We start from the raw sequence: 27,554 nt of genomic DNA on the forward strand, positions 1-27,554 counted from the left end.
TTGGGCCAAGGCATAAAGGATGAGTGAGTATCATACATGGCATTGGGTTATGAGTGTATGTAAAGGGGAATAGGACTTCTTCCATCTAGTTGTACTTTGTGACTGTCCAAGGGTAATCAAGCAATTCCATACTGCTTGGATGCTAAAAATACGGAGTTGCAGAGTGACCTCTCATCCATCCCCTGTGTCTCTTATTTGAGAGAGTGGCGGCATCAGCTCTATCTGCATCAGCAGCAGCAGCTTGAGGGAGCATTGAACCCTTCAAGCCTGCATCTCTGCCCAGGAGAATGAGTCTAGGGCTGCATTATTTAGCTTGTGAGATAAATCTCACACATAGTAAGATACTACAGAATAAATTGTGAAACACCTCTTTCCTCTCATTATTTCGTCTTCAGCTTAACTGACCTTTATGGGAAGAGGCAGAAGAGTTCTGAACTGAGGCAGAAGAGTTCTGAACTCATGCAAGCGAGGTGTTAGTTAAGTAATCAACAGACAGTGGATTGGAGATGTCTTCAGCTGCCAGTGTGTCTGGCCATGGAGATTTTTGAATTTTATGCAACATTTATAAATGGTAAAAAAGCAGTTGGAAAGTCTAATTTTATGTTAAGACACACTTTTCTGATGTGTTTTGTAATAATGAAATTTTGATTTGCATTGCTTACAATTTTCTACCTGACAGTTTTTAATATGTTTTTTTGGAGTAAATCTCTGATCAGTGTTAAGGAAATTGAAGTAAAGAGCAGGGAAATGATTGTTTGGATGTCAAATAGTAAGTCAGTGCCGGAATCAGACTTTAAATATCTTTTCTTCTGGCATTTTTATTTTTTCATTTTTATTATTTTCTAGACTATACTGCCTCCCATCTCAGAGCTGCTTTAGCCGCTAATAAATTATAGTAGTGTGGTTTACTGACTGTGGGAATGTTTTGCTAATCCAGGCTCCCTCTGCACATCATCAGGTTTATGGTATAGCCAACTCCATGTGTGGCTCCACTTGTGTGTTTTGTTAATTCAGTGTCTCATTCTGTTTTGCAAACACAGAACAAGCTCCTTTGTCACAACTTCCAAATACCTTTGGGCAGCAAACCTGCTTTATTGAGAGAAATAATTTTGTTTAGACAGATGAACACCAACAGCTCGGTATCTTTCAAGTAAAAATGTGAAATTTTGGTTATCTAATACATTCTGTGACAGACCTTCTGAAACTTACCCACGTCTTTTTGTTTTTTTGTCTCGCATGGTAATAGAGCAGCAAAAGTGCTTTGAAAAAGCTTTCTTGTGCTTTCACATGCCATGTGTCTAGTGACCAAAAGAGCTGGAAATGAAGTACTGTGTGTTCTGCAGAGCTAATTTGTAATGCCTAACTACAAAGGGCATAATGTGTGTCTAATAGACACTGTTATTCAACAAAGAGCCATAATAGTCTTTTCATGGAAAAGGTACTTTTCAAGACTTATTTTTGCATTAGTTATATATATATGAAGCAGAAAGCCAAACTGACTTCTCCCCGCAACTTTCTCTCCTGCCCAAATAGTCTGTAATGATACATATGAATCTGCTACAAGTTTGTTCATTTCACTTCACTGCAGTCTTATTTCAGCATGTGAGTTTTGTTTAGTTTCCCTTTAAATTTGCTTATCCTGGTGAAGTAATATTCTTTTTAAAATATGGTGCCATAAAGTAAAAGGTAGGCAGAAGGAAAAAGTTGAATAGTGTATTGAGAAAATAAGCTGCTGAGATGTAAATTATGAGGAGAATGAAATTTAAGACAGAAATTATTTTAAGGACTCTCTTGATAAAACTGATTCACAGTTATAAATTTGAACTATTAACTTTAGAGATACACGTATCAGCAAGTATCTGAGGAAAAAATATACTATGATGCATCCACATCCTTCTTGCATTTTAAGTTAAGGAGTGCAAATACACAGAGATACGTCTCGATGTTGGTGGTGACTGAGATGATATTACCAGCTTCTATCTGCGTAGATTTTTTGACTTGAATTGTGTAACTGATAGTAAGGCAAGTAAAGGCCCTGCCATCCACAGTTATTCTATGACAATGCTTAAGTTCTTATATTGCCCAGGTAATAAAGCTTAAAAGTGTGTACAAAAGAAAAAAAAAGAAAAGATAAAAGAATGAGACAGAATCTACCTTCTCTTAAAAATTATTTATCATACTGCTTTTCCAGTGCATAAGTCAATTTGTGTCACAGTGAATTTTAGAAAAACATATAAATACGAAAATAATAAAAAAAATTAAAAATCAAGTTCTGTATTCTATAGAAAATAGACCTATGATTCTAATATTCATCACATAGACAGTGATATTCCGTGTTCATGGTGTACTTTGGTTCTTTATTCGTATTGATATGTAGTATCTGAAACTCTGCTCTGAGTGATATATAATTGAAACAGTGCCTCTTTCTGTAGAAGTAGATGGTTGCATAAACAGCACATAGATTTACTAAATATTGTTTCATTTTCAGTCTTTCCAGCCCTCCCAGAACTCTCCCTAAAGCTTGGCCAAGCATTTAAGTATTGCTCTTACCTTCCAACACACACAAGAAGTACAGCTCTTTTTCTGACTTTACCTTTTACTGCCTTTCTGATGGTGATGGTTTGAACGAAAATAACTCCTCGAGAAAGTTGGAGGTGGAGGACTGTTAGTGACCCCTGCACAGAAACTAACGTTATGGGGTCACCCAAAAAGGTTGCAGTGTCTAGCAGTCCAAAATTTTTTAAATGTAACAGGATGGAGATTGGGTTATTAAGCTGCTACTGCTCTCTTTAAACTTCCTGTGAAATTCAGCTCCAGAAAAATTAGTGTTGCAAAGGTCATGGTGAGAGATTAAGTTACTCTTGATTTTGTCTTTGTAGTGGTATTCTTTCATCACTCTAATTTCAGTACTTTCAACTCTTGATATTTTTGCAATATTTAACAGTGGTTGCTGCATTTCCTTTGACATCCACAGCAGACATCGAAGGAGTTACTGAGATTTTCATATGTCCCTACCATTAGTTATTTACTAATCACATTGTAGATGCAGAAGGAAGCATGGAAATGTGAAAAAAACATACTTTAAAATCAAAGGCATCTTTTAAAAATCCCGCTAATTTTAAGCCTTCACATGCTGTTTATTTTGGTTTTGTTTTTTAGTTCTCCAGGTTCGAGGTGTTTGTGAAATGATAATGCTTGTAATAACATACATGAGAAAAGTCTGCATGAATTTACCGGTTTCTGTCAGGTTGTTCTTTTGAGCTTTAGTACTCAGGATACTTAATGTTCCTGTTCACTCATACAGATATGCTACATAGCATTACGTGGACCTAAAATGAATTTTAAATCACTGATTATCTAGTGCAAGACTATAACATTACCTTTGGTTAGTTATTTTTACATTTTATTTTTCTGGAGAATAAGAAAGCTAGAGAGAAACAGAGATAGAGATTTAAAAGAAAGGATTAACTGTGTTCTGAAGTAGACCATTGCTATAGTTGCTTTCAGAATGGACAGCTGTGTCTTATTTCTAAATTTTGTTATTTTAGTTCTCAGCCATTGATCTCTTCACTCTTTGCTGCTGAAGAGGTGTTAATAAGCTCCTCCCTATGCAAATTATGCTCATATCACAATTAATCTTTCTCTTAAATTAATTCTGAGAGGTTTTTAAGTCTGTTTTTCAGACATGTAATCATTCTCTTAAATCTTTCCAGACATTTTCCTATTTTCAAAATTGTTTTTTGAAGCATAAGCACGAAAATTGGACACAGTAGTGTGTGAATGATTATACTGCTGCCATGTCTGATATTTTCTTGCACCTTTATTTGAGTGCTGTTAACTCCTCCTGCCTGTTTTCAAATGCTCGTTTCTCTTTGTTGTTGTCATGCTGTTTCTCCATCTGATCAAGTTTGGGAGTCCAGTTTTGGCTACGTTAAAATAAAAGCTTCTCAGATGAATCATCTTTATAAATTGATTTGTCTTCACGCCTATTTGTATTCTACAAGAATTCATTAATTTTCAAACTTCACTTTATTTTCTTCCAGATCATCGTTTAATGCTAATGCTGCGCCTAGATTCTGTTAGACTCCATTCAAAACCACCTTTGCTGGCTTCCTAACTTTTCTGTATCTCTTAGCTACACGTTCAATTCAGTTATTAGTTCACTTACCCATCTGAGCTGCTATTTTTTAGTTTGACTGAAACATGAACTTCAGAAGAAGGCCTATTTATATTATCCTTCTTAGTCTCAGTTCAGCTTTACAGAGGTCAAGTTATACGTTCACTTTTAAAAATATTTAAATATAGTATTTCCAAATTTACTAAAATGCACTGTTGAGTGCATACTGGTGCATTTGAGGTTTACCCTCAAAATATTAAGAAGTTTCTGAAATAACATTTACAGTGGTAACATTGTCTGTCTGTTTAAATTCCCAAGCAAATAGTAAATGTGTAATTTATTTTGTGGTTCATTCACTCCAAAATTAATTTTAATTTAATTTATTTTTTAAGTGCATTTATTAGTTTGTATGTATGGGCTTAGTTTATATGTGGGAACAATTTCAGAATGTCCTATTACGTGAAGACACAAGAATATCAGCAGTGTTGTCGTTACTCACTTTGTGTGGCACAAATGGTCGCACCTGCAGTGTGATAATAATGTTATTTTCCATGAGGGCCACTAACTGCACCTGTTCTTTCAAAAACCTGATTTGAGAAAGCTTGTTGCTTGGACAGTATGTCTCAGATACATCCTAGAGAATCAATTACAACAGCAGGAGTTAGGCTGCAGTTTCAAACCTTTTTTTCAAAATTATGAACATTAGAGAACTCCGTTAGTAAATTGTAATTAGAGTGAAAGCCAGAAGGAGCGTTTAGTAGACTGGTAAAATCCATTGTCTTGCCTCTTCTGTTTATTCTTTTCTCCAATCTAGCTTATAGAAGGAGGAAATGATACACTGACTTGGACAAGAAATAGATCTTTTGACTAGTGTGCTTAAAACAAGTGTTAAATTTATCTAAAATGACAAATTGGTGCAAACTGTTCATAAAAAATCAGTCTGAATTCCTCTTTAGTCTTCCTCTACTGTTCTTGATGTCTTCCGTTGTACATCCCATCTATCAGTTCTATCCTGTACATGAGGATTTATTTTAACGAAGGGAGTGTGAGATACTTTGTATTTAGAAATTGGATATTTAGTCTTTGTTTACTGTGAAGGCTCTTCATAATGCTGTATGTAGTTGGTTAAAAAGTGTATTAACTAAATAAAATTTTTTTGAAACAATGAATTACCTGTTCTTGCTCAGAATTATTTTCTAGGGCTAGCCAACTTGCTGAAGCTCAGAAATCAGTCCTAAATCTCAGAAAAGCTTCTCTTTTCTGTCACTTGAGTAATGACCTGTTTTCCCTTTCATGTGCCTGTAGCATAACTGTTTAGAATCGTGGAAGTTGTGTGCTGGATACTGCTTAGAAGAGGACTTTAGAGTGCTTTAACCAATGTCTTGCTTTCAGTGTTAGATTCAGTTAATAACTTGTGCCACAAAAGTTTCTATATATATCCATGGCAATGCTAGTTTCTTTGCCCTATTTTGCAATGAGAAAGGAGGAAAAGAAGAAAGGGAAATAATCTCATTGGCCTTCCCAAGAGCTTTGTAGTGTGCTGTATTGCTCTATTTTATACCTCCTCTTACTTCGAAGAGTCTGTATCCACTCTTCTGTTTTGTGTAGCTTCAGTATGCCAATTCTGTATGTGTGTTTAAAGTGTAGAGGTGTATGTATGTTATATACACATGCAGGAATGTAGTTATAATATGATGGAATATTTAAGTTACCATGTGAGAATTAGAGAACGATTTCTGTGAGAGTCGTTGGTAGGTCTAGCTAGAGCTGTAAATCTTTACTAAGGAGCCTAGTCTCAAATGTATGTAATGCATTTGTATTCCTGGAAATTAAAGGAGGTATTACATTCTTTCAATGTAAATCAGGAAGTAAGAATGGTTTATTGGACTTCCCTCTTGCCAAATCATAGCAATGCTGTTTCCCCCAAGTCTCATAATGAAACTCTGGATGCGTAGCATAGCCGTAGTCAGAGTTGGCCAAAAAGAAAAAACAAATCAGAAAGTTATCCTTAAGTATATGAGAACAAGGCTATTACATAAGCAGAAACTTCTTGGATGTAGGCAACTTTGAAATGTTAGATGGTGTTCTTTTACATTCAACGGTATGCGCTTTTTTTTATTTATTGTTGATATTTATGGCAGTTGTGTGAATGTGCATGGAAGACAATCTATGTCCTTAGATTGTCTTTCCACATGTTCTGTTGCTTCACCACAAGTCCCATATTTCTAATCGATTTGTCATGTTACTGAACAAGACAATAAGTCCTTTGTGTCACCCAGCACAAAACAAAGAATTGTATAACAACCCAGTGCATTAATACAATTTATTGCAGGTTTGAAAAAATAAAATAGCTTCCTTCTGTATCAGATTATAGCTTCTTATTCACCACCATTGGATCAATTTCCAGTGCTCTTGTAAGTCGATTTCCAGAGTTTCTTTATCAGTTTATTCACAAGATATTATTTTTAGCACTTTTGTTCTGTTTTTCTGCTCTGTGATTATCTGTGAGTGATGCCTGGAGAATCAAAAGCTGTATAACCTCATATCTCTGGCTGTGTGGCCAGAATTTGCCAGCCTTTTGAGAGTGCTTTTGGGTCTAAATCACTCTGAGGGAATAGTCTGTGGGAAATAAACAAACAAACAAAAAACCTCTTGTAGTAGTTACATTTGTAAAAATTATAAGTATCACTAGTCTGCTCTCTGATCTCAAGCACCAAACAATTCCTGCATTTTGTTCCTGCCTACCTCACCAGCCCTATTTTTATTTAAAATAAAAAAATTTAGCATGAGTTATACACACTCCAGAAAAAGTATTTTTCCTTTGCTCTTCTGATAACTATGTTATGTATCTCTGAGAACAGGTAAAATAGGTATGAGATTAAAATGAATCCCAAGCAGATGTTATTTAGCACGGAGGTCAAATATTTATTTTACTTCATGCAATTGAGCAGTCTTGTTTAGAGACCTTTGGCTGGCCTAAAATCTGTGTTGGAAATAGGACAGTTTTCTCCCAGTGAGTTAGTTTGTAAATATCACACTACTACAATTGGATGACCTAGCAGAAATGTGTCTCCAGAATTTATTCCTATTAGTCATTTTAACCATTGACCTTTTTTTGAGACAAAATTTTTCTTACTCTATCTCTGATCTAAGTGCTGGATTACAGTGCTGCCTTTGGACCTGATATGAAGCACGGAAGATATTTCCATTTCAAATGAAAAAAAGACTAACTTTAGATTTGTTAAATTTTAAAATGCTTACATGGGGGTGGGGTGGAAGAAATTAGCTACAATGTAATTTAAATGTATAATACATGTTTTGTCATCTGACTACTCTTAAAACTGTTCTGACAATAAACTGAAGTTGAAGTGTTCTGGATAGCCCTGGCCTTTGCTTACATACGCTCTTTGCTGAGATAATGTTGTTCTGTATTTTTTCATTGAACCATATAAAGTATTTGTAAATAGGTCACACAGTTGTGACTACTCTCATAACTTGGCTTGCTTAACATTTTTCTTTTCCATCCTCAATTCTAGGAAGGATTTCTGTGTACATAAAGACGAGCCATGTGATACTGTTGGTAAGTAAATAAACGTAAGAGACTGTGTGTATAAACCACTTCATAAAATAAGTGGGAGATAAATAGAGATGTGAAGGTAAAAGATGAAAGTGGTGTCTGTGATGGATAGCTATAACTCACTAAAATACAAAATACAGCTCAAATGCCAGTAATACCTTGCTAGATTTTATATGCTTCAGGCAAAATAATATGATTAAGTACAATATTTCCATCTTATTCATAGAGTTAACTTTTCAAACATCTTCTCTTTAAACTCATTGACAGCATAATTCAAAATTGTTGCAATATTCTTAATGCAGAATATGAGACTAAATAAATGTGTTTATGATTCTTTCTTTATGCAGTAGATTTATCTTTGAGAACATGTCTATGATATTTAAAAGAAGCTTTCATGAGAATATAACAGCATTTATGAACTTTGGAACTGCAGAAAAATACAGATTCTGAACTGCTGTGCAAGGCATCATTATCCAGACCACACTTCCTCTGTTTAGCTGTGAGGATGCTGTGGGAGATGGTGTCAAATGCTTTACTGAAATTCAGATAAACCACATCCTCTGCACTGTCCTCATGTATCCCCCTGGTTACATCTTCATAAAAGGCTATCGCATTGGTCAAACATGACTTCCCCTTGGCAAAGCCATACTGACTGCTCCTGGTGACCCTCTTATCCTTGATATGCCTAGAGACAGCACCAAGGATAAGATGTTCCATCACCTTTCCAGGGATGGAGGTGAGGCTGACCAGTCTGTAGTTACCTGGGTCCTCCTTCCTGCTGTTTTTGAAGAATGGAGTGACATTGGCTTTCCTCCAGTCCTCAGAGATCTCTTCTGTTGCCCACAACTTACCAAAGACGATGGAGAGTGGCCTAGCAATGACTTCCGCCAGCTCCCTCAGCACCCGTGGGTGCATCCCATCAGGGCCCACAGATATGGATGTTCAAGTGTTCAAACTGATCCCTAACCCAGTCCTTCTCAACCAGGGCAATCTCCTCCTTTACCCCGACTTTCTCTGGGGCCACAGGGGGTCTGGTGCTCCTGAGGACAGTTATGCCTTACTGAAGCTTTTGTTGAGCATCATCTGTGAGCTATCTAAGGAACAGTGTTCAAAACCAAGGGAAAAGTTTGTAATTTCTCTTGAAAAAAATTTTTAAATGGTCTTACTGACATGGATTTGTTATGTCAATATTTTTAGGATTGCAGGCTACTATGCAAAATTTCTGAAAGTACGTGTAAGTAAATGGTGGTTTCATTTCAACCTCTCTTCCTGTAATTTTGATTTCTCTAGAAAAACTTAAATGGTGTTTTTTAATCTTAGATTAGATCTTGAAGAAAAGTTCGTTGAAAGGTAAGGAAGAGCAGTTTGATCTTCATGCAACACATTTATAGGCAAAAGGAGACAGCATAGCCCAGGGATGTTTAACATGCTGTGAATTATAGAATTTGCTGAAGAAAGCAGAAATTCTATTGTAGTTTGACTGTACAATTCCCAGCTGTAAAGAGATTGCCCCTCCTTCCGCCCCAAAAAATCCCAGAAGAATTACACCGCAATACAGACTTTTTTATGTCTTTTGGAGTGGAATAAGGGAATTCTCTGTGCAGTATTAACCTAGCTGTGCTTTTTTGTGAGGCAGTCAAGGTGATCGTTGTGGCATTAATGCAATCCAGAAATGAAAGTCATGAGAAAAGAACATTTAGAGGATGAACTTCATTATTGGAAAATGTTGTCACATTGGATCATAGTTTTTCCCAGTGATAGATACTGAAGAGACAAGTACTAGATTTATTGTTTATTTGTTAAATGCCAAGACTCACAGTTTTCAGCCTGGTTGTGAGCATCCACTTAAGCCAGATGGAGTAAGTGCCACTCTTCTATTATACAGACCAAGTTTTCATGGTTTTAGGTGGCAAATACTGTACTTCTGTCTTGTTCCACTCAAAGTACAGAGTTTATACACTCTTCATTTAGTACTTTTTAATTGTTTCAAAATAAAAGAGTGATTTATATGAAGATTTGATAGTTTAAAGGTAACTTTTAACCAAGAACTCTGTTAACCAAAACAAAAAAAAATTGCTCAAAATCAAAACTATGTAAAAACTCCCTGGAAAAACGTAATTCTATTTTCTTTTTTAAAACAAACTATATGGTGCCAGTCTTCCAAATATTCCTTCACAAAGGCATTTAAGGTGGGCAAATGTAAGAGTTTCTTTCCATAATGATAGAAAACATTTTTTGGTATGTTTGTCAGATTGTTGCATTCTTAATCAGGAAGAAAAGTTCTGGCTATCCTGGTGATGAAGCAAAAGTATTAACACTTTATACCTCATAGTAGGTGAAAATAGAAGTATTAGTTCTGGAATTTTATGCAGTTTTCCAAAGTTTATTGCAGTTTAGCAAGCAGAATGACATTTTACATTTTCCAGAGTTATACCAAGTATTATACTAGAAGTGTTTGGAAAGCTCTACTGTAGCCAGGGAGGTTGTGGAGCTACTTTCTTACTTCAGAATGTAGATCCACAATAACTCAAGTTAATGCCTTCCTTGACTAATCTCACATTTCTCTAACACAGTAAGCTAGATTCTCACGTGGTATCAGTCAGCTGAGGTCAACTGATTTCAGCTAAGCAAACCTGATTTCAGTGTTGTCAATTGTCATAGCCCCTGTCAAATTCTCTCTGGGTGGAGAACTACAAGTCAGTTGTTTTAGGCTCAAAGTCAACCAGACCCAAGTGTTCTTGAGCTTTCTGCTGCAGCGCTATTTTTTTTTTCCTATGCTGTTCTGCTTACGTGTATGTTCCATGCCTCCTATTCCTACACAGAAGTGAGATACTGTTGCTCCGCTACTGGTTCTTACAACTCTTCTAGCTTAAGGAGAGGTTTCAGACCCTGCTTTACTGTATCATCATTCAGAACATACTATGATTAAAAAGGAAGGTTTGTCTAGGAGTGAAATAATACTATGTATAATTATATACAGATTAAATTTATTTTAGCTAATTAAAAAAAATTGTTCAGATCTGTAATTGTCCACAATCCGTTTTCTTAGGAAGACAACTGATTTTTTGGGATCATAGCATTTCTGTCCTCCAAATAGGTTTTGTTAGGTTAGTCAGAGGAGACTATCTTTTAAACTTCTGGTGATTTAGAGTGTTGTACTTTTTCTTTTGCCATGGACAAGTGAAGTTATGAGTGTAGATGTCTCAAGGATTTTATGAAAAATTGAAGTAATTCAGTTGTCAGTTTTCAGAAAATTAAGTCTGTACTCAAAGAATAAGCATGTAGCGTATACTGGGTGCTAATATATGCTATATTATTCTTGTGCATGCAACTTCTGGCATTATTATATATAAGAAACTGAAAAGAGTAATGTATAAGGTAACTTGCGGGTTGCTGTGCAAACCTTTGTACCAGCAGATGGTAATCGACAGGTATTTTCTCACTCTTTTCAAAGACTTGGCAGATAAATAAACACAGAAAGATCATTTCTTGAAGCAAGTGTACACAAATTTGAATTTCCCTTCCTTTGTCTACTTTTCTACTGCAGCAAATAAGATTTTGAATCTCTGAGAAATCCTTCTTCTGGACTGCATTTGTTGTTTGCTGCTAGCTAATGTCTTCTGTGGAAACATTATAATACAGAGTTGTTAGTGTCAAATGTTACAGGCACAGACAGATTGTAAAATGATGCCCATCTTGTGTTGGCATCAGTTTGGAGCCTAGTTAATCTTCAGGAACTGAGGGAATGACCTTCTAAGGGAGGCTGCATCCTTTCTGGAACTGCCCTGCTTGGAGGTTACTCACTGTCTTGTTTTAGCATCGCTCTGCCTCTTTGTCCAGTCTTTCTCTGTGCCAGCAAAACGACTCAGCAAGTCTTAGCACAAACATACAGTTGTGTTCAGTAGAAATCGTGACTGCTTACTTAACTAGCTGCAAAATTCTGTTTGTAGCTTCCATGCAGCTCACAATTTGCATCAAAGCTGTAGGTAAGATTGTTGGGTAGGTTCTAACAGGGTGCTTGAGAGCTTCTGATGCTCTGGAAGTGTTCAGGGATGGATGCATAGTGTTATTCCCACAGCAGTATCATCTCAGAAATGGTTTTTAAAAGGCATAGGAATGAGCATAATTTCTGTGGCTTGGAAATACTGGCAGGCTGAATAACCTGCACAAAATTGATGAATTAACAAGTGAGAGAATCAGGAAGAGAACTCAGCATGTTCTTCCCCTCTGTTCAGCCTATTTCATTGTCTCTGTTTCTAGCACCTGCAGTGTGTCTTTTAAGAAAATCTGAGATGTTAGTGTGCTGCCGTATCACTGTAAGTTGTAAAGTTCCAAGCAAATTTATCCTTAAAGAATGTGCAGAATTTGAAAATAACTTGCAGACACAAGAAGATTCATTGAACGCAGGAAGTTCCATTCATCTAGATAGGAGGAAGAACTTCTTTCCCTTGAGAGTAGCAGAGCACTGGCACAGGCTGCCTGGGGAGGTTGTGGAGTCTCCGTCTTTTGAGACTTTCAGAACCTGTCTGAATGCAATCCTGTGTGATGTGCTCTAGGAAATCCTGCTTTAGTGGGGGGGTTGGACTAGATGATCTCTAGAGATCCCTTGCATCTCCAACAATTCTGTGATTCTGTGATTGTGTGACACCAAAAAATAGAATATTCTACTATTTGAAAGCTGTTGCTTTAGTAATAGTATTCTATAGTGAATATTAATTGTAGTTCCTGATGGTAGTTGATTTTTTTTTAATTCCCTATTGAAGAGAGGACATTCCAGATAGCAGACACTAAGCACCTGAACCCTTGTATTATCCAGTGACTTATGATATCTCATTCTTCCAGTAATAACTTCTCTCATTCCTTGTCAAAAGTCTGCAGGTATAGAACATGTGGTCTGTAAAATGTTACGACCATAGTTAATATTTAGAAAAAAAATATGATAGCTAGTAAAATATTCTAGCAACAGTGATTGCAACAAAATGGAAACCCCCAAAAAAGTAGTATTTCCAGATTCAGTTACTGTAAGCCTTTTACCGCACTCAGTTATAAAAATATGTCTGTCAAAGAAAGGTCAGAAATTTTCTCGGTATGTTCAAATTGAGTTGCGTTTGACCTAATATGTCAGAATTCTGAATAATTTTGAAAATTAATTTTTGCCTTAGAGTGACTTCAGCTGATTGCTTCAATGTTGTCTTTTTACTGCAGCAGGGTGAGGCTTCTTTTATTTTAAATACATCTCCAACTGACACACCTGTGTTGTTCTGCATCAACACATTTCCTTAGTGCACAAACATATTCTTAGTCCTAGCTGAAATTTATGAGCAATAGGATGTTGCAGTAATAGTAAATATAGCTTTTCTGATGTTTTGTGGAAGACAGGTTTCCAGCATTTCATTAATCTCAGAGGAGTGTAAGTGCAATGTTCTGATTGCAGTCACCTGGACAGAAGGCAATTAAACACTGTTTTCAAACAGTATTTTGAATCTTACCACAAAAGAGCAGGGTTTCCTTAACAAAATTAAATTATTTTTAAAACCTGATAATGTAACATTTAATACTGTAACTTCAGATAGCATTTTTCAGTTAAAACATCAGTTTTAAGAACATTGTTTCCCAAAAATGTGCTGTTCCAGTAAAATGCTTATCTCTAAACAGAACTCCCTTAAAAACTCTTCAGATTGCTTTAGGGGTATGGTACAAATATAGTAGGTTATACATTTCTAACTTTCATAGCAGCTAGTGTTGCAGAGATAAAAACTATAGCAGGAAATTGCGGTTCCATCAGCTCTACATTGCATTGCAAAGGATCTGAATAGCATGGATACTACTTGTGACTGTTAAGGAATCAGACAAACATCTACACAACAAATACCACAAAACAAAGTGAAGGAACACATCTTCCATCCAACTTAGCAAAATGCCAAAGATAGATTTATCTACTTTTCTAATGTGAAAGCTGTAGATCTTTTATGCAAAGGGTGTAGTCTTTTCCTCCAAAACTTGACCTCAGGTACAAAGGTTTAGTCCAGCCCTATGCATTAAAAGATAGAACAGAAACAGGGAATTGAGCAGGCTGTCATTTTCCAGTGGAGGTTAGTACTGGAAATATTGAAGCTGAATGCTGAGGGCCTGTTACCAATGAACAAGTAGCCAAAGAGGTTGCCCAAAACACAGACAGCAGCACTGCAGAAGTAACTAGAGAACTCTGTTTCTTTGTGCTTCCTCATCTGTATCCATTTGTCGTCCCTCCTCTTGTACAGAAAGTTGCTCTGCTGTAGTCTTGTGAAGCTGCCCTTAGCCTAGCTAGCTGGGGGAGTGATGGTAACAGTTTGCTTGAGGAGCAGGGTGAACCATCTCTTGCCGAGCCGTGTGCCTCTGTGACTGAACTCCTGTGGGCACTTGATGCTCCTCGTTCAAAAGGCTACTTCAAGCACCTGTGTGTTGCAGAACAGGAGCCCTTGAGTTGTAAGCCCTGTAGGCAGGGTTAGTCTTCCTGCTTCTCTCACAATTCATGTCGCCAGACAGGACGGGATTACTGGACCCTGCATTGTGTTTCTGCAGAAGAAGGAGGGAAGAGGTGCTGCCACTGTATTCTCAGCAGGCATGTTTGGTTTAACTGGGATAAAGAAGCAGGGGAAGTCGGTCCCCATTCTTCCAGGTAATCCCGCCATCAGAACTGGATCCTGCAGCATTTATCTGTCTTTCCAGAGGATACTAACAAGAGCTATGTTGTTTGTGTTAGAAAGAGGTGGGTTTTTGTTTGTTCCTTTTCTTTTGAGGTACAATTGTGCAAGAAATGCACTGGCAAATTGATACTGTTGACGTTTTCCAACAGTTGCAAGGAACAAGGGAGATTTCTGATCAGTCAAGGCAAACAGGAATTCATAACCCCTGGTGCCTGTTGTTTGCAGTACTTCCTAACTTTAGCATACATTTTTGGAACAGGTTTCTCCACAAGACAGATAAGGCTGAAAGTAAGGGGTGGGCTAGGACTTCTTCTACAAAGGATGGAGTATAGAACCAATGTACTAATCTAAACTATTTAGAAGTGTAGAAAAGTAAAAGTTACCTAGAAGTTGATATCTATCTGTTAGTGCAATATGTCTAATATACAAATGCCTTTAATGCATTTTTTAAATCATCAGGAAAGTTTTGACTTCTACAGTCTACAGAGTAAAACTTGCTTTTGTTGGTGAGAAAAGCAGAACTTAATTAAATGTGAATTACAATAAATTTAAAAAAAACAAAAGAAAATAAATGTAATTTAGTCTACGTCACACATCATAAAATGTCAAATGAGTTGTGCATGCTTGGTGCAGTTTCTCAGGAAGGCAGAAGAATGTAGGACTACAATACATGTGCTTGGTCATCAAATCCAGACATCTGCTATTGTAAACCTCAACTTTATTGCTCTTCTAGATATATTAAATTCAGTTTTTAAAATTATTAAGTTTCTTGGTTCCAGCAAAACTCTAAAGATGAAGTACCATTTTGTTTTGCCCCTTGTTTTACTGGGTTGGATTAAATGACACCACTCCAGTGAGACCAGAGAGCTAGGTTTTCACACCAAGACAGGTGAACCTTTGTTTTCAAGATGTGCTGTAACTCAGGCACAAAATAACTAGGTTGCAACATATTAGACTGTTTTATTTTCCAGTGTTTTAGTTTAACTGCTTAAAGCTTAATTAATCCCAACAGTAGTAGCGTAGCACAGAATAAATCTCTCTGAATGGACTCTTGATGGCAGTTTCACAATCACTGACCTTACTTTTAATTACCAACCACTTACTGTACTTAAAAACCGAGTATTTTCTTCCTTAAACAATTGATCAAGGACTTATTGCTTCAGGCAATTCCTTTCTTTATTTTACTTTGGTTTACTTTGAAGTAGTTAGCTAATGTGTTTAGAGAGGTGAATGTGAAAAAAAAAAATCTGTTTTGCTTTTCATACAGAATTCAGTTACTGCTTTCTTGCTAAGTATGTGTTAACAATCTTCCTAGGAAATAATTTGTTTAGGAAGACTAAAAAGTTAATTTTCATGTTTATGTCCAGTTTCAGGAGTTTACAATCATAGAATACCAGGTTGGCAAGGGACCTCCAGGATCACCTGGTCCAACCTTTCTTGGCAAATGCATGGTCTAGGTAAGATGGGCCAGCACCCTGTCCAGCCAAATATTGAAAGTGTCCAAAGCTGGGGAATCCTACTTCCCAGAGGTTGTTATTCCAACTGCTGATTTTTCTTACTGTGAGAATTTCTTCTTGTGTCCAGTTGGAATGTCCACAGGAGTAACTTTTTTCAGATACTGTGGTTGTCTTGAAGGATCTCTGAGGTTAGCTTTTATTTTTCCTACATTATAATGCTATTACAACCATTCAGACCCGTGTCTAATTCCTGTTGCACAGTCTAGTTCAGATACACTCAGTTGTGCTCTTTCTCATTTAAGTGACATCCTGTGATTGTTCTTAACGTATGTTGAAATCTCAGCAAAGTCAGCTACATGCTCAATTGCTGAAATTGGTTCTTGACCTCAGTAAGTGGTCCTGTAATGTACTGCAATATCATCCATAGTTCTTCATAATTCCATGTGTAAACATATCCCCTCTGTTAAAATGTAGTATAACTTTGTCATTTTCTGCAGATTATACTACTTCATCTCTCTTTATTTAAAAATCTGTCTAAAAGGAATTTAAAATATAAAGAGACTTACTGTACATAAAGAATTTTGACAGTACACTGAATAGCATTTACAATATTTGTGCTTGGGGCTGGATCTTCAACTTCTTTCACAGGCAGAACACCTGTGTCCATCAGAAAAAAGGCATTCAAAAGTAACAAAAGAAACTAGTACTCTACAGTGCATATTTGCTTTGTGTTAAAGAAAACAAAAGGAAATTGCAAGCCAATTATCACAATAATTTGTGTTTGTCTTCTGAATAGTTTGTACTTTCTAACTTCACATGTGAATCTTTCAGCTATGCATTACAGATTCAGAAGTGAAAGATCGATGCACGATCAGAGCAGTACTGCCATGGTACACCAGAAGTGCTCACATGAAGGCAAGGGAAGGTAGTGAGACAAACCAGAGGACAGTAGTGGATATAGTTTGACTAAACTCAGGTCTCTTCTGGCAAAAAATGTTTCACCAGGAGAAAATTTACAGTTTTAGGTAATCAGACTGCAAGAGATAAATGAATAAGTGATTTGGTGAATAGTGAATTATGTCCTGTTTAGTATTATTCATCCAAGCGTTGAAAAACTGAATCAGGCACAAGCAGCTGTGAGCTCTTAAAAATATTTTTCATTGTCTCTTGCATTTTACAGCTTTGGTACTTACATTTTATATGTTATTTTTATATGAAGAACGTTAAGATGAAGTCTTGGGTACATTCATAATGAAATTGTATAGGTTAGCAGCTGTAAATAATTTACACCAATAATCAGTTACTTTATATGCTATAATATTGATATGTACTCTATATTAGTTTGCATAAAGAATTGCTCTTCATTTCATGTATCATGCATACAAATAAATTTTAAAAATGAAAAATAAAATTTGATATCAAACAAAAGACTTCCAAATTACAGGTCTGGAAACTAAGGTATACCTCGTCTCTAGTTAGCTAGCCATTACAGTCTTGTGTTTACCTTTTGGTAGATCTGCTTGTGTATAGTATTTTCATGCCTTCAAAAGAAACACTTGCAAAGATATGTTTGACTAGTCAACCTTGTACAGCATTTTGCACTGAAAAATTCCACTGTTTTTTATTGCAAGTTTTTTCTAAATGAGAGAAACCATGTAGTTCCTTGTAACTAATGCATAAGTTTCTGTGTCCTGTATCTATGTGAAAAAAACCCAAACCTTCATCATAATGGAATTAGATAGACCGTGTAATGAATGTGTATTTTGCTCTGGATTTTGAAGAATGGGATGGGTAAGCACTGATTCTTGGGTCTTTTAACTGAGGAAGAAACAAAAGAAGATCCATATTTGTGGAGAGAACTGTGGATGATCTGTACAACTGCATCTACCTTGTCAAAATACAAGGAAAAGTGTTCCACAGATACAAGCAGGAAAAAATGGAGGCACAGGGCCAAGGTTCACTCTTTATTTAAATGTGTTTGGACAGATTTTCTGTTTGAGTCTATCTCATAGCTCCCTTTTGTGACACTTAAATGGCAACCTTTTTTTTTTTAATATTTTGAGTTTTTACTGGGGCTTCTGTGTTCTTCAGATGATGGTACCCTACCCTGAATATGAGTTTCTCATCAAATAAGTCATCCTTCACTCATCTTGCTTAAGCAGGGACTAGTCAGAGTCTCGTGTTTCACATGTGAGATACAGGAGCCTCCTCTAGTTCTACCTTGCACCTTGCAGACTTTGCAAAGATAGTTTGGGTAATGGATTCTTTGGAAGAAGAAAGACTTGGTACTCTCAGCCTTTTCAGCTTGCTTTCAAAGATTTCAAACTTGCTGAGGGCCGTCTGAATAAACGCAAAGAGTACTTGGAAACAGAGTTGGAAACAGTTTGCAAAAATATTAAGATGTGGTCTTGAAGAAACTCGTCAGGTGAAAGTACAGCCTGGGCTACTGGAAAGTTAGTGCTTACTCTAACGTAGGCAGCATAATCACCTTCATCACATGTGCTAATACAGCACAAAACAATATATGCTTACTTATATTAATGAAGATAGAATACAGGATGGATAACTGGAGATGACAATAATAATTTTAAATCAAACAATTTTAGCTGAAAAGAGATGAGATCGAAGGGGCATGATTCTCAAGAGAAGGATACTAGTTAAGCTAGACATCTAGATGGTGTTTTCTATGTGAAAGGACATTTAGATTTTAACTATTTTTTCCTGGAAGGTGTGCTATTGGTGTCTGCTATAGGCATTCCCAAGATCAGTCATTTTCTTATAGTGCATTTCTTTTATAATGAAATGAAGTATTATTTTTTTATGTGAAAAACGTAAAGGTTACAAACTTCAAAACTTTGGCCATAGAGTAATAGATTATTCTAAAAAAGCAAACAAGCAAAAAGCAGACTGATACCTCTTTCAGTCTCCTTAGCAGCTCCTTGTTTCACACAAAAGAGAATGCAGATTACACCATGCTTTAAAAAAATTATTGAAAAATACTGTCTTTAAGTGGGATCTCAACAATAGTACAATAATCTCTTTCATATCACTTTTAGCTTGATTAAGTCATGAAAACATGAGAAGTATTTTACAGGAATCACCGAGATTGCAGAAATGAGGAAATTTATTGCTTTACTGAAGCCCTTTGTTAAGGAACAATTTTATTTTTTTACCACACAGTGTCATGAGCGTAGCACAAGTATAATAAACTAAATTATAAAAGAGAACAAGACAGCCTTGGTTTTTTTCATATTTTATTGTATAAATAAAAATAGGTCTAAATAAGGTGTTAGAGTGAAAATTATATAGTCTCATGAGTGATTTTGCGTTGGTTTGTTGCAAACCAGACGATGGTATCAAGACAAGAAGAGGGAGGCACCAGAAATTAAATTACTGGAAATTCAGCTTAACAGAGTATCAAGGCTGTAATCTTTGTAAATCATTGGTGATATACGTAGATCAAATCGCCAAGGGGAATTGGTGTTACACAAGTTTTGGAAGGTTATTCAGAAATAAAATGATCTGACGGAATGGGACGACAGGTGCATTCAAAGGCATTGCAATGTGCGTAGATGTACAGCATGTGGGAGCAACTTTAGCAGCTGCACATTTTATGAAGGTGAGAATTGAAACTCAGATGTCAGGAAAGCAAGAAGAGAGATAGGCACCTGGGTGAATATTTTCACAATTTGATGGAGTGATATAACTCTTAATTACCTCTAGTATATATTTTACTCCATTATGCTAATATATTTTGATCTAAGTGTACAGAGTTACAGGCTTATATGGTATTCTAAAACATCTTAAAGTGAACTTCTTCACAGTAGTGGAAGCAATTCTAACAACTGATTGGACTATCTTATATTGTGAGATAACATCTATCCATTACATTTCTTATGGGAAGAGACAGAATTTTCTGAAAAGCATAATAAGAGATGAGACAGTTTTACATTAAAATAGAAGTGCAATAAGTAATTTCTGTGTTTTTTGAGAAATTAAAGAAAACGTTTAATCATCTTGTAATGACAGAGGTCACCACATTGTTTTTAATGTTACAGAGGTTAAGTAGAATTTCCATTTAGAAAATTGACACTACCTCAAAACTGATCTTGAAAACTAGGGGAATTTCTAAAGTAGCTATACTCATATAGCTCTCCTGGAAGTCTACAGCCTACTTTTGCATCAGCATTTTCATAAACATGATGTTCTGTGCACTCTGCTGCCTGTTTCCTTAGGTCTCAGGCCTTGGCATTAAATGATGACGCTTTTTTGTATATACTTTAAAATAAAATGTTGGGAGTTTTTAATGTATTCCAGGTGTGTCAAATATTTTTTAACCAACCGAGTCTCTCTGTAAATTAATTTTATAAAAGTGTGTTAGAAATTGTTCTTGCATTAACTAAGAAAAAGGTAGTTTAAGCAATTGCTATGACAAGAAAGTATACAATAGCAAAGCTATAAAAGATTACTATAAAAGGTAATCAAAGAAGGAGGTCAGTTTGTTTTTCTTAATGCTAGCAAGTATCCAAATTGCAGATTTTTTTATACTATTCTAGTATTCTTGGCAAACTAAAATTTCACTTGCCTTTTAGGCAAAGATACTCCCTTTGAATTTAGTCCAGAGCCTGTGATTCCTACTTTTTCTTTCAAAATCACATTGTAGCAGAAGCCTCAGTTTGCAGGCCTCTAAAGTGTTTTGCACAAAGTGTTTGTACTAGAAAATGAATTCATTCCTTGCTTTCTGTGAAAGATGGCTATTTTTAAATACTTGCAACAGTAAATCTCTGCCATCTATTCTTGATGGATTTTTGAAGGGACTAATATGACATATGACTCATCCGGTATTCATCAAGCTGTTTAATCATCCAAGATATTAGTTCTCATATATGCGATAACTTGTATCACAGAAAAAATGTTCTAGAGGGAAATATGTAGGCCTGATACAAATTTTTCCCTGTAATCCATTTTTACAATGGAACATTTATTTTTAAACTCCTCCTAATAATAATTTTTCTCTTTAAAGAACTTCACAGAGAATTTCCCACTTCAAAGAATGCCTCTGTCTCTCAGGTTTTTGCATGGCACTATTAAATACAAATAGCTGATTTGTATCACAGATGTTCATAGTGATCCCGCTTGCTTCTTGACAGGTTCAAGAGCTACCAGATGCTCTGACTCCAGGTTACATTCCAGCAACTGAACAGAACTTGACTCAAACTGAAAAAAATAAGGAAAATATGTATTTTGGAGAAAAGCAAATTCTATATCGATGTTATGTAGTTCAGTATTACTTTTGCTTCCATCTTTTGAAAGAATATCCTCTGTGGGGTGCAATGAATTGCAAGAATATCAGAATCTAACACTCCCTAACTGGGCACTATTATACATGGCATGAGAGGGTTTAGTCTTTAAAACAAATTTTTCTCATCTGAAGCTATTTGAAGTTACAAGAGGTTTTGATTTAGCAGTGATAAAGATAGTAGTGAAATCAGTGCAAACACAATATAGCTATTGCGGTATATGGTTGGATCACAGTACAAATCTGATTCCTATTACAGGCCTTTATATGCTCACTGTCATGATGCTGGGCATGCACAGGTACTGGGAAATGTGAGTTAAAGTCAGCTCAAGCCCACTGCTCTGTTCAGATTTCATTTTGTCAGCTGTTCAGTTTTTGTATGGTCTTGTGTCGAGCCACGTATGCGCTTATCCCTTGCTGGACTGACTGACTCAATAAGCCATTCACACTCTTTTGATTAACTCAGGGAAAAAACCCCAACATTTGCACAAGCAGTTAGTCCACTGAACTGGTACAAGCATTTAGCTAAAACAAACCCTTCAGTCCCTTTTCTGTTAAGTTCAACTTCCTTTGCAGCAGCTGTAGTCAGTCACAACCTGCATCCTTCCCTCTGCTTCATAAGCACATCACCTTGCCAATTTTATCTGACCCTTCTTCTGTTTTGTGGGTTTATTGGCCAGACACAAAAACCTGATCTTTTTATGGTTTTTTTGTTTGTTTAGATAAGCAAGTTCTATTAGGCAAAACAAGTGAGAAAAAAAAATGAAAGATGGGCTAAATAATGATCAAAAGATCAGAGAAAAAGAAAAGTGTGTATTTACGTACGCAGAAACGTGGAGACACATAATCAAAGGAATAAGTTGTTAATAACACTTTCTGTGACATACTGCAGTGTTTTATGGTGGGAAGTGGGCACCAACTCTTAATCGAAGGCATGTGATGCTCATTCAGATGAAATTGTGTGTCTGTTATGTTATCCAATGCATCAGTGGAAAGCATATCCTCAAGATGAATTTATTTATGCTAGTATTTGGTGAGAGCTACTCTGAAATGGCTGGTGCTCGGCTTGAAACCCGTTTCTGGCTTTCTAAGTAACAAGCCTCTGCTTTACTTTGAACAGCCCCATTCAGTTCTGTTGTTCTGAAGCAAGGTGTCTCCTTTTCAAAGTCGCATCTTACTCCATTGTATACAGCAGAGTTCCATGAAGTTTTCGTTAGGCATTCTTCTAATTTACCCATGTAGTTTAAGGACTGAAATCTTTATTATGTAAGTCCTAAAAGTAGACTTTTCTACTTCTGTCCAAAAGTTAAATGTCTAAATGCAAATCAGGATTATTAATTATTTTCTATGCCATTTAAAACAAACATCTAGAAAAATTGTTGATGCAAATTGTGCCATGAGCAAGTTAAGAGTAAGAGATCAAACTAGTTCATTTTCTTGTAAGAAAACTGAGTTACTGCTTAGAAAGATTATATTTTATTTTTCTTTTAATAATACGACAAAGTACAACGCAAACAGCATATTTATTGCACATTGTATGCTGTGCTTTTTTACATTTTCTTCTGGACTTTATGTCTTAGGACGTGTATGACGTCAATTATTCACAATCTAAGCTGGTTTTTTTTCTGTTTCTAGATTACTGGTGCAAAAGAAAGTAAAATGTGAAGGAAAAAGTTGTGACTCTTTTCAAATTTATGGCTTTTTTTGTTTGTTTGTTTTTCCAGGGTGCAGTTTTATTTTGCGTCTTTCTCTTCTCCTATTCATGCATATTTTTATGGACAAGTTTCTCACTTGGTGATGTTACCTTTATAAAAAAAAAATAGATTGGCTATACTTAGTGCCCATGTGATAGTATATTGCTGCTTTTAATTTTTTTCCTTTTACATTTCTAAGGAATTTCTTTTTTGTATGCTGCTTACAAGTTAGAAAAACAAGATATGGGAATTATTTTTCAGCTTCTACATTTGAAGGTGGTGTCTATGAGTTCAGAACTGCTTTAATTCATGAAGTATTTGGAATGGTGGTGGCCTGAATGTGCTTTCACATGGTTTGAAGCATTCCGGATACTTCATCATAAAGCTTACAAGAAGAATTGTAGATGAGTGTCATGACTGAAAACACAGTGAAAGAGTAGATGAAATTATTGCTCACTGGAAAGTAATGCATATGAAAAAAAGAAAAAAAAGGACTCTTTAGCTTATATATGTGAAACCATGGGCTTTGCTACCACTCAGGAAAGAGATCAGAGGATGATAGTGGACAGTTCTCTGAAAATGTCAGCTCCCTGTTGAGCTGAGTAAAGTCAGTATTAGGACTTACTAGTACACCTGACCTTTTGACTATAACCACTTTTGTTAGAAAGACTGTAGTGGAACAAGTAAAGGTAGGGTATGCAGGGAGCTATAAGATGTCAGAATGGTGTGCTTGATTTCTGCTAAAGGTGTTGCTAAATGTGCCAGCATTTCTCAGGTTGTCATTGAGATAGTTGACAGAGATCTAGGACAGCATAGATGTCTTTTGAAAAGATGAATAGAGCTTTGTATTTGAGTTAAATACCCCCTTTGCAGTCTTCATAAGAAGACAAAAAGGTGCTATTTTACATGATTATGCTCTGTAGCTATTTGCTATCATGTATTATGGACAGAAACTATGAAGGAGGTTGAGCGAACGTACCCGATGTGGAGAACACGTGCTGTGGTGGGTGATGACAGTATGGTTGCAGCCTTTAGCTCAGGAGATCCCTGTGACACTTATCAGCAAAGCCCAGGAGTGAAGAGTGGGGAGAATTCACTTACTGTCTCATCTGTGTACTCATCTTGAGGGAAGTGTTTTCTGTGTGGGCTGCATTTTTAGAAGAAAATTAGTGAAAATTAGTGCTAATTAGACTTTTAAATGTCAGCTCTATAGAAGGTGCTTCCCTTCCCACCCCACCTCTCCCCGACTTCCCCTGCCCTCCCTACTTCTCAAGAAAAGCATCTGGGCTGCTAAAAAACCCATTTGTTAAGTTAGTAATCAAGTCTGGTTAAGTGCTGTCATTTGTGCTCACAGGCCCGCTGATTTGCCAGTTCAAATTTAAACTACTTAAGTTGAAAACAAAACTCAGATGTACATGAGCGCTAAATTATGTTTCTCTTGCAGTGACTTACTAGGTTTGTGCATCATCAATAACTCAAACTAAGGGTGTGCTATCAGGGGTATATCACTGCATAGCACCTTCTGAAGGCTAAAGATTTTTTTTTGAAAGTTTGTGATTCTGTGTGTTTATTATCCATTTCAGGTATACCTATATTTTCTCACTGGTTTACACCATTTTACATGAAGATTGGTGTAGAAACTTTAGAAAAAAGTTCCATGCATAGTTATTAGTTTTATTCACAGTATTTGCTTAAGCAGCATCTGTTATACATGTACTAATTTAATAAAAGCAGATCCATTGTTTGTGAAATTCATGAACAGTTTCAATTTTCTTGAAATTCCATCTAACATGCTTTCAGACATAATAGTGTGCTTCATTATTTTACCTGGATGACAGGGAATACAATAGGTACTGGGAATCTGTTTTGGTTTAGTGTTTTTCATCTTAGGCAAATGTGATAATTTTTACTGATGGACGATAAGTAACACAACAAGGAGTGCACTGTCCCTAGATTCCTGAGAATATATCATACTCCTTTACTAAAAAGTGCTTATAAATAGATTTTTTTTTTCTTAACTGTGCAATGCAAACATGTTCTTTTCAATTCTTTTGGCTTGTGTTTTGAAAGGTCGGAAATTGCACATATGTATTTGGTTTTTATGGAACTTTGGTTTCATATAGACTGGAAATTCAGGTAGACTCTGCTCTTTATCGGTAGTAGAAGGGATGTCTGAATGCCCCTATTTCTTTACATCAAAGAATATGTTACAGGAACTTTGTTCTGTATTTTTTATTTCCATTAGCATTATAATCTAGAAATAAAATAAATCTGTTGGGTAGAACATTACTATTCCCAAAACAGAAGAGCTGTGAAATAGCTCAGGAATATATAGAGATGATGTCTGGGTGATATCAGTGGATTAAACTGGTGGCATGTGGAAGAATCTCTTTGTCTTTTAACAGCATCTAAAATTAACAAGTAGATTTTGGAGCAAATATGAGGAAAGATTCGGTACAAGCACACAGCTAATGGCATGACATTACAGGCCTAGGGAGTAGTGGCTGGAGAGATGCCAGACAGAGAGGGAGCTGGGGGTGTTGATGGACAGCCGGCTGAACATGAGCCAGCAGTGTGCCCAGGTGGCCAAGAAGGCCAATGGCATCCTGGCTGGATCAGGAATGGTGTTGTCAGCAGGAGCAGGGAGGTGGTCATGCCCCTGTGGTCAGCACTGGTGAGGCCACACCTTGAGTACTGTGTCCAATTTTGGGCCCCTCACTAGAAGAGGGACACTGAGGTGCTGGAGAGGGTACAGAGATGGGCTGCCAAGCTGGTAAAGGGCTTAGAATACAAGTCTTATGAGGAAAGGCTGAGGGATCTGTTCAGCCTAGAGAAGAGGAGATTGAGTGGAGACCTCATGGCTCTCTATAACTACCTGAAGGGAGGTTGTAGAGAGGAGGGGGTTAGTCTGTTCTCCCTAGTGGAGAGTGAAAGTACAACGTGAAATGGATTTAAATTGTGCCAGAGGAGGTTCAGCTTAGATATTAGGAGGAATTTCTTTACTGAGAGTGTTATCAGCCATTGGAACAGGCTGCCCAGGGAGGGGGTTGAGTCACCATCCTTGGAGGTGTTTAAGAGAAGTGTAGATGTTACCTTGAAGGACATGGTTTAGTGGTGTTGATAGGACTACGAAAAAATTGGACACGATGATCTTGAAGGTCTCTTCCAGAGAAAACTGTTCTAGGATATGATTCTAGTCTATGACAAACCAAGTTTGAAGTTGTTGTGAAAACAAGGAAGTTCAGAGCAAAAGAAATGCAAAAGTGCTAAGTCAATCATTTGTGTAATTCAGACTTTCAGAATATTAACTCTATTCCATGGGCTGGCTATAAAGCAAAAAATAATAGCCGTTCTTTGGCCTTTTAGAATGCCATATTACAGACATATTCAAATCATACTTGCATGTTGTATTGTCACCGTAAGAAAATGTTCCTATCTTTGACTGCATATTTCTTAATGTGATTTTGGTTTGTTTACTGTGCATTTTTATTCCTGAAGGCTGACAATAGACTTTTAATATAGGTAGCAGATATACGTTATGGGCAGCAGGCCATGAATGAATAGATAAAGCTGACAAATTCGTTCAGATCCTTTACTTGTCAATATGTTTTGTATAACATCATGGCTTTTCAACAGAAAAGTTATAAATGTGTGTCTACTTTGAAAGAATAAATAGTTTGATGAATTGATGAGGATGTTCATTAAGAAACCAGAAAATTTTAAAGAAAGTTTATCGTATTATATGGAATGAAATACCCATCTCTATGGATAACAGTAATAATAGTAGTAATAAACCACTGCTAAAACTTTGGCAAAAGTTCTACTTCTCTGAAGCACCGTGTGCTTCACTTAGCTATTCATATGGTTGGTGAGAAAATGTTGTCCTTTATGTGCTTCTTCTAGGGCATAATGGTAAAGCTTTACTCTCTTAATTGATATTGCCTGTATTTTCTTCTCAACTATCTTGAGAAATAGTTATCTATGGAGTGAAGTAATTTGAATATTTTACATTTGACATGCAGTCATCCATGGTTTTTTGTTACAAAACACAGTTTTCTTTATAGATAAGTTACAAGATCCTTCCTTAAATTGTCCGTGAGATGATGTTACTGCTTTCTAGCCAACACTTTTCAAATACTGTTTTAATTTAAAGCTGCGTGCTGAGACCATGGGGTTCACTAGGACTACCTTATTCATAACAAGGGAGCAATTGTTCATAGTTTTGTTGGTTTGTTGTTTTTTTTCTTGTGGATTTAACCTTGGAGCAGTTCCAGCTGTGTTAATAAGCCACAGGAAGCTGCAGTTAACATACGTATGTTTAAAGAAAAAAAAAATCCTTCTCTTACCTAATGCAGAGACAGCTAAGCAAGAGCAGCTGCTTACTGAAGTCACTTTGGTTTTCTCTGCATGTGAAATTAATAACCAAAGACAAGACATGAAGCTAGTTCACGGCTAGTAGTTGGCTCATTTACATCCAGTAGCTGCTGTTGGATATGATTTTCACATATGTGGGTTAACTGTGTTTAATAGGAGAAAAGTCATAATTAATTTCACTTGATGCTTTTGGATGCTTCCAGAGTCATAAATGTAATTTAGTCTAAATAAAATGCAAGTCTTATTTATAGTATGTCACTCTTAAAAAGATTCTTTGGGAATGAACTGTGAGGCAGGCAGGAGAGTTGACAGCAACTCGCAGTATTCCTGTTGTTGTACGGAAAGATATT

General features: G+C 36.3%; 1 protein-coding gene across 1 annotated transcript in view; it reads left to right on the plus strand.

The window, feature by feature from the left end:
* Window positions 1-27,554, plus strand: part of LOC104276700 (A disintegrin and metalloproteinase with thrombospondin motifs 19-like) — a gene marked incomplete at both ends in the record, with an annotated part of 92,620 nt that overhangs the window by 40,177 nt on the left and 24,889 nt on the right. Inside the window, one exon of the mRNA XM_009873115.1 lies at window positions 7,654-7,697. Coding sequence (XP_009871417.1) covers window positions 7,654-7,697 — 44 coding nt within the window. The remainder of the gene's footprint in view (window positions 1-7,653; window positions 7,698-27,554) is intronic.

Source organism: Apaloderma vittatum, unplaced genomic scaffold (genome assembly GCF_000703405.1).
Source record: "Apaloderma vittatum isolate BGI_N311 unplaced genomic scaffold, ASM70340v1 scaffold3760, whole genome shotgun sequence".
In the NCBI taxonomy this organism is placed as follows: domain Eukaryota; kingdom Metazoa; phylum Chordata; class Aves; order Trogoniformes; family Trogonidae; genus Apaloderma; species Apaloderma vittatum.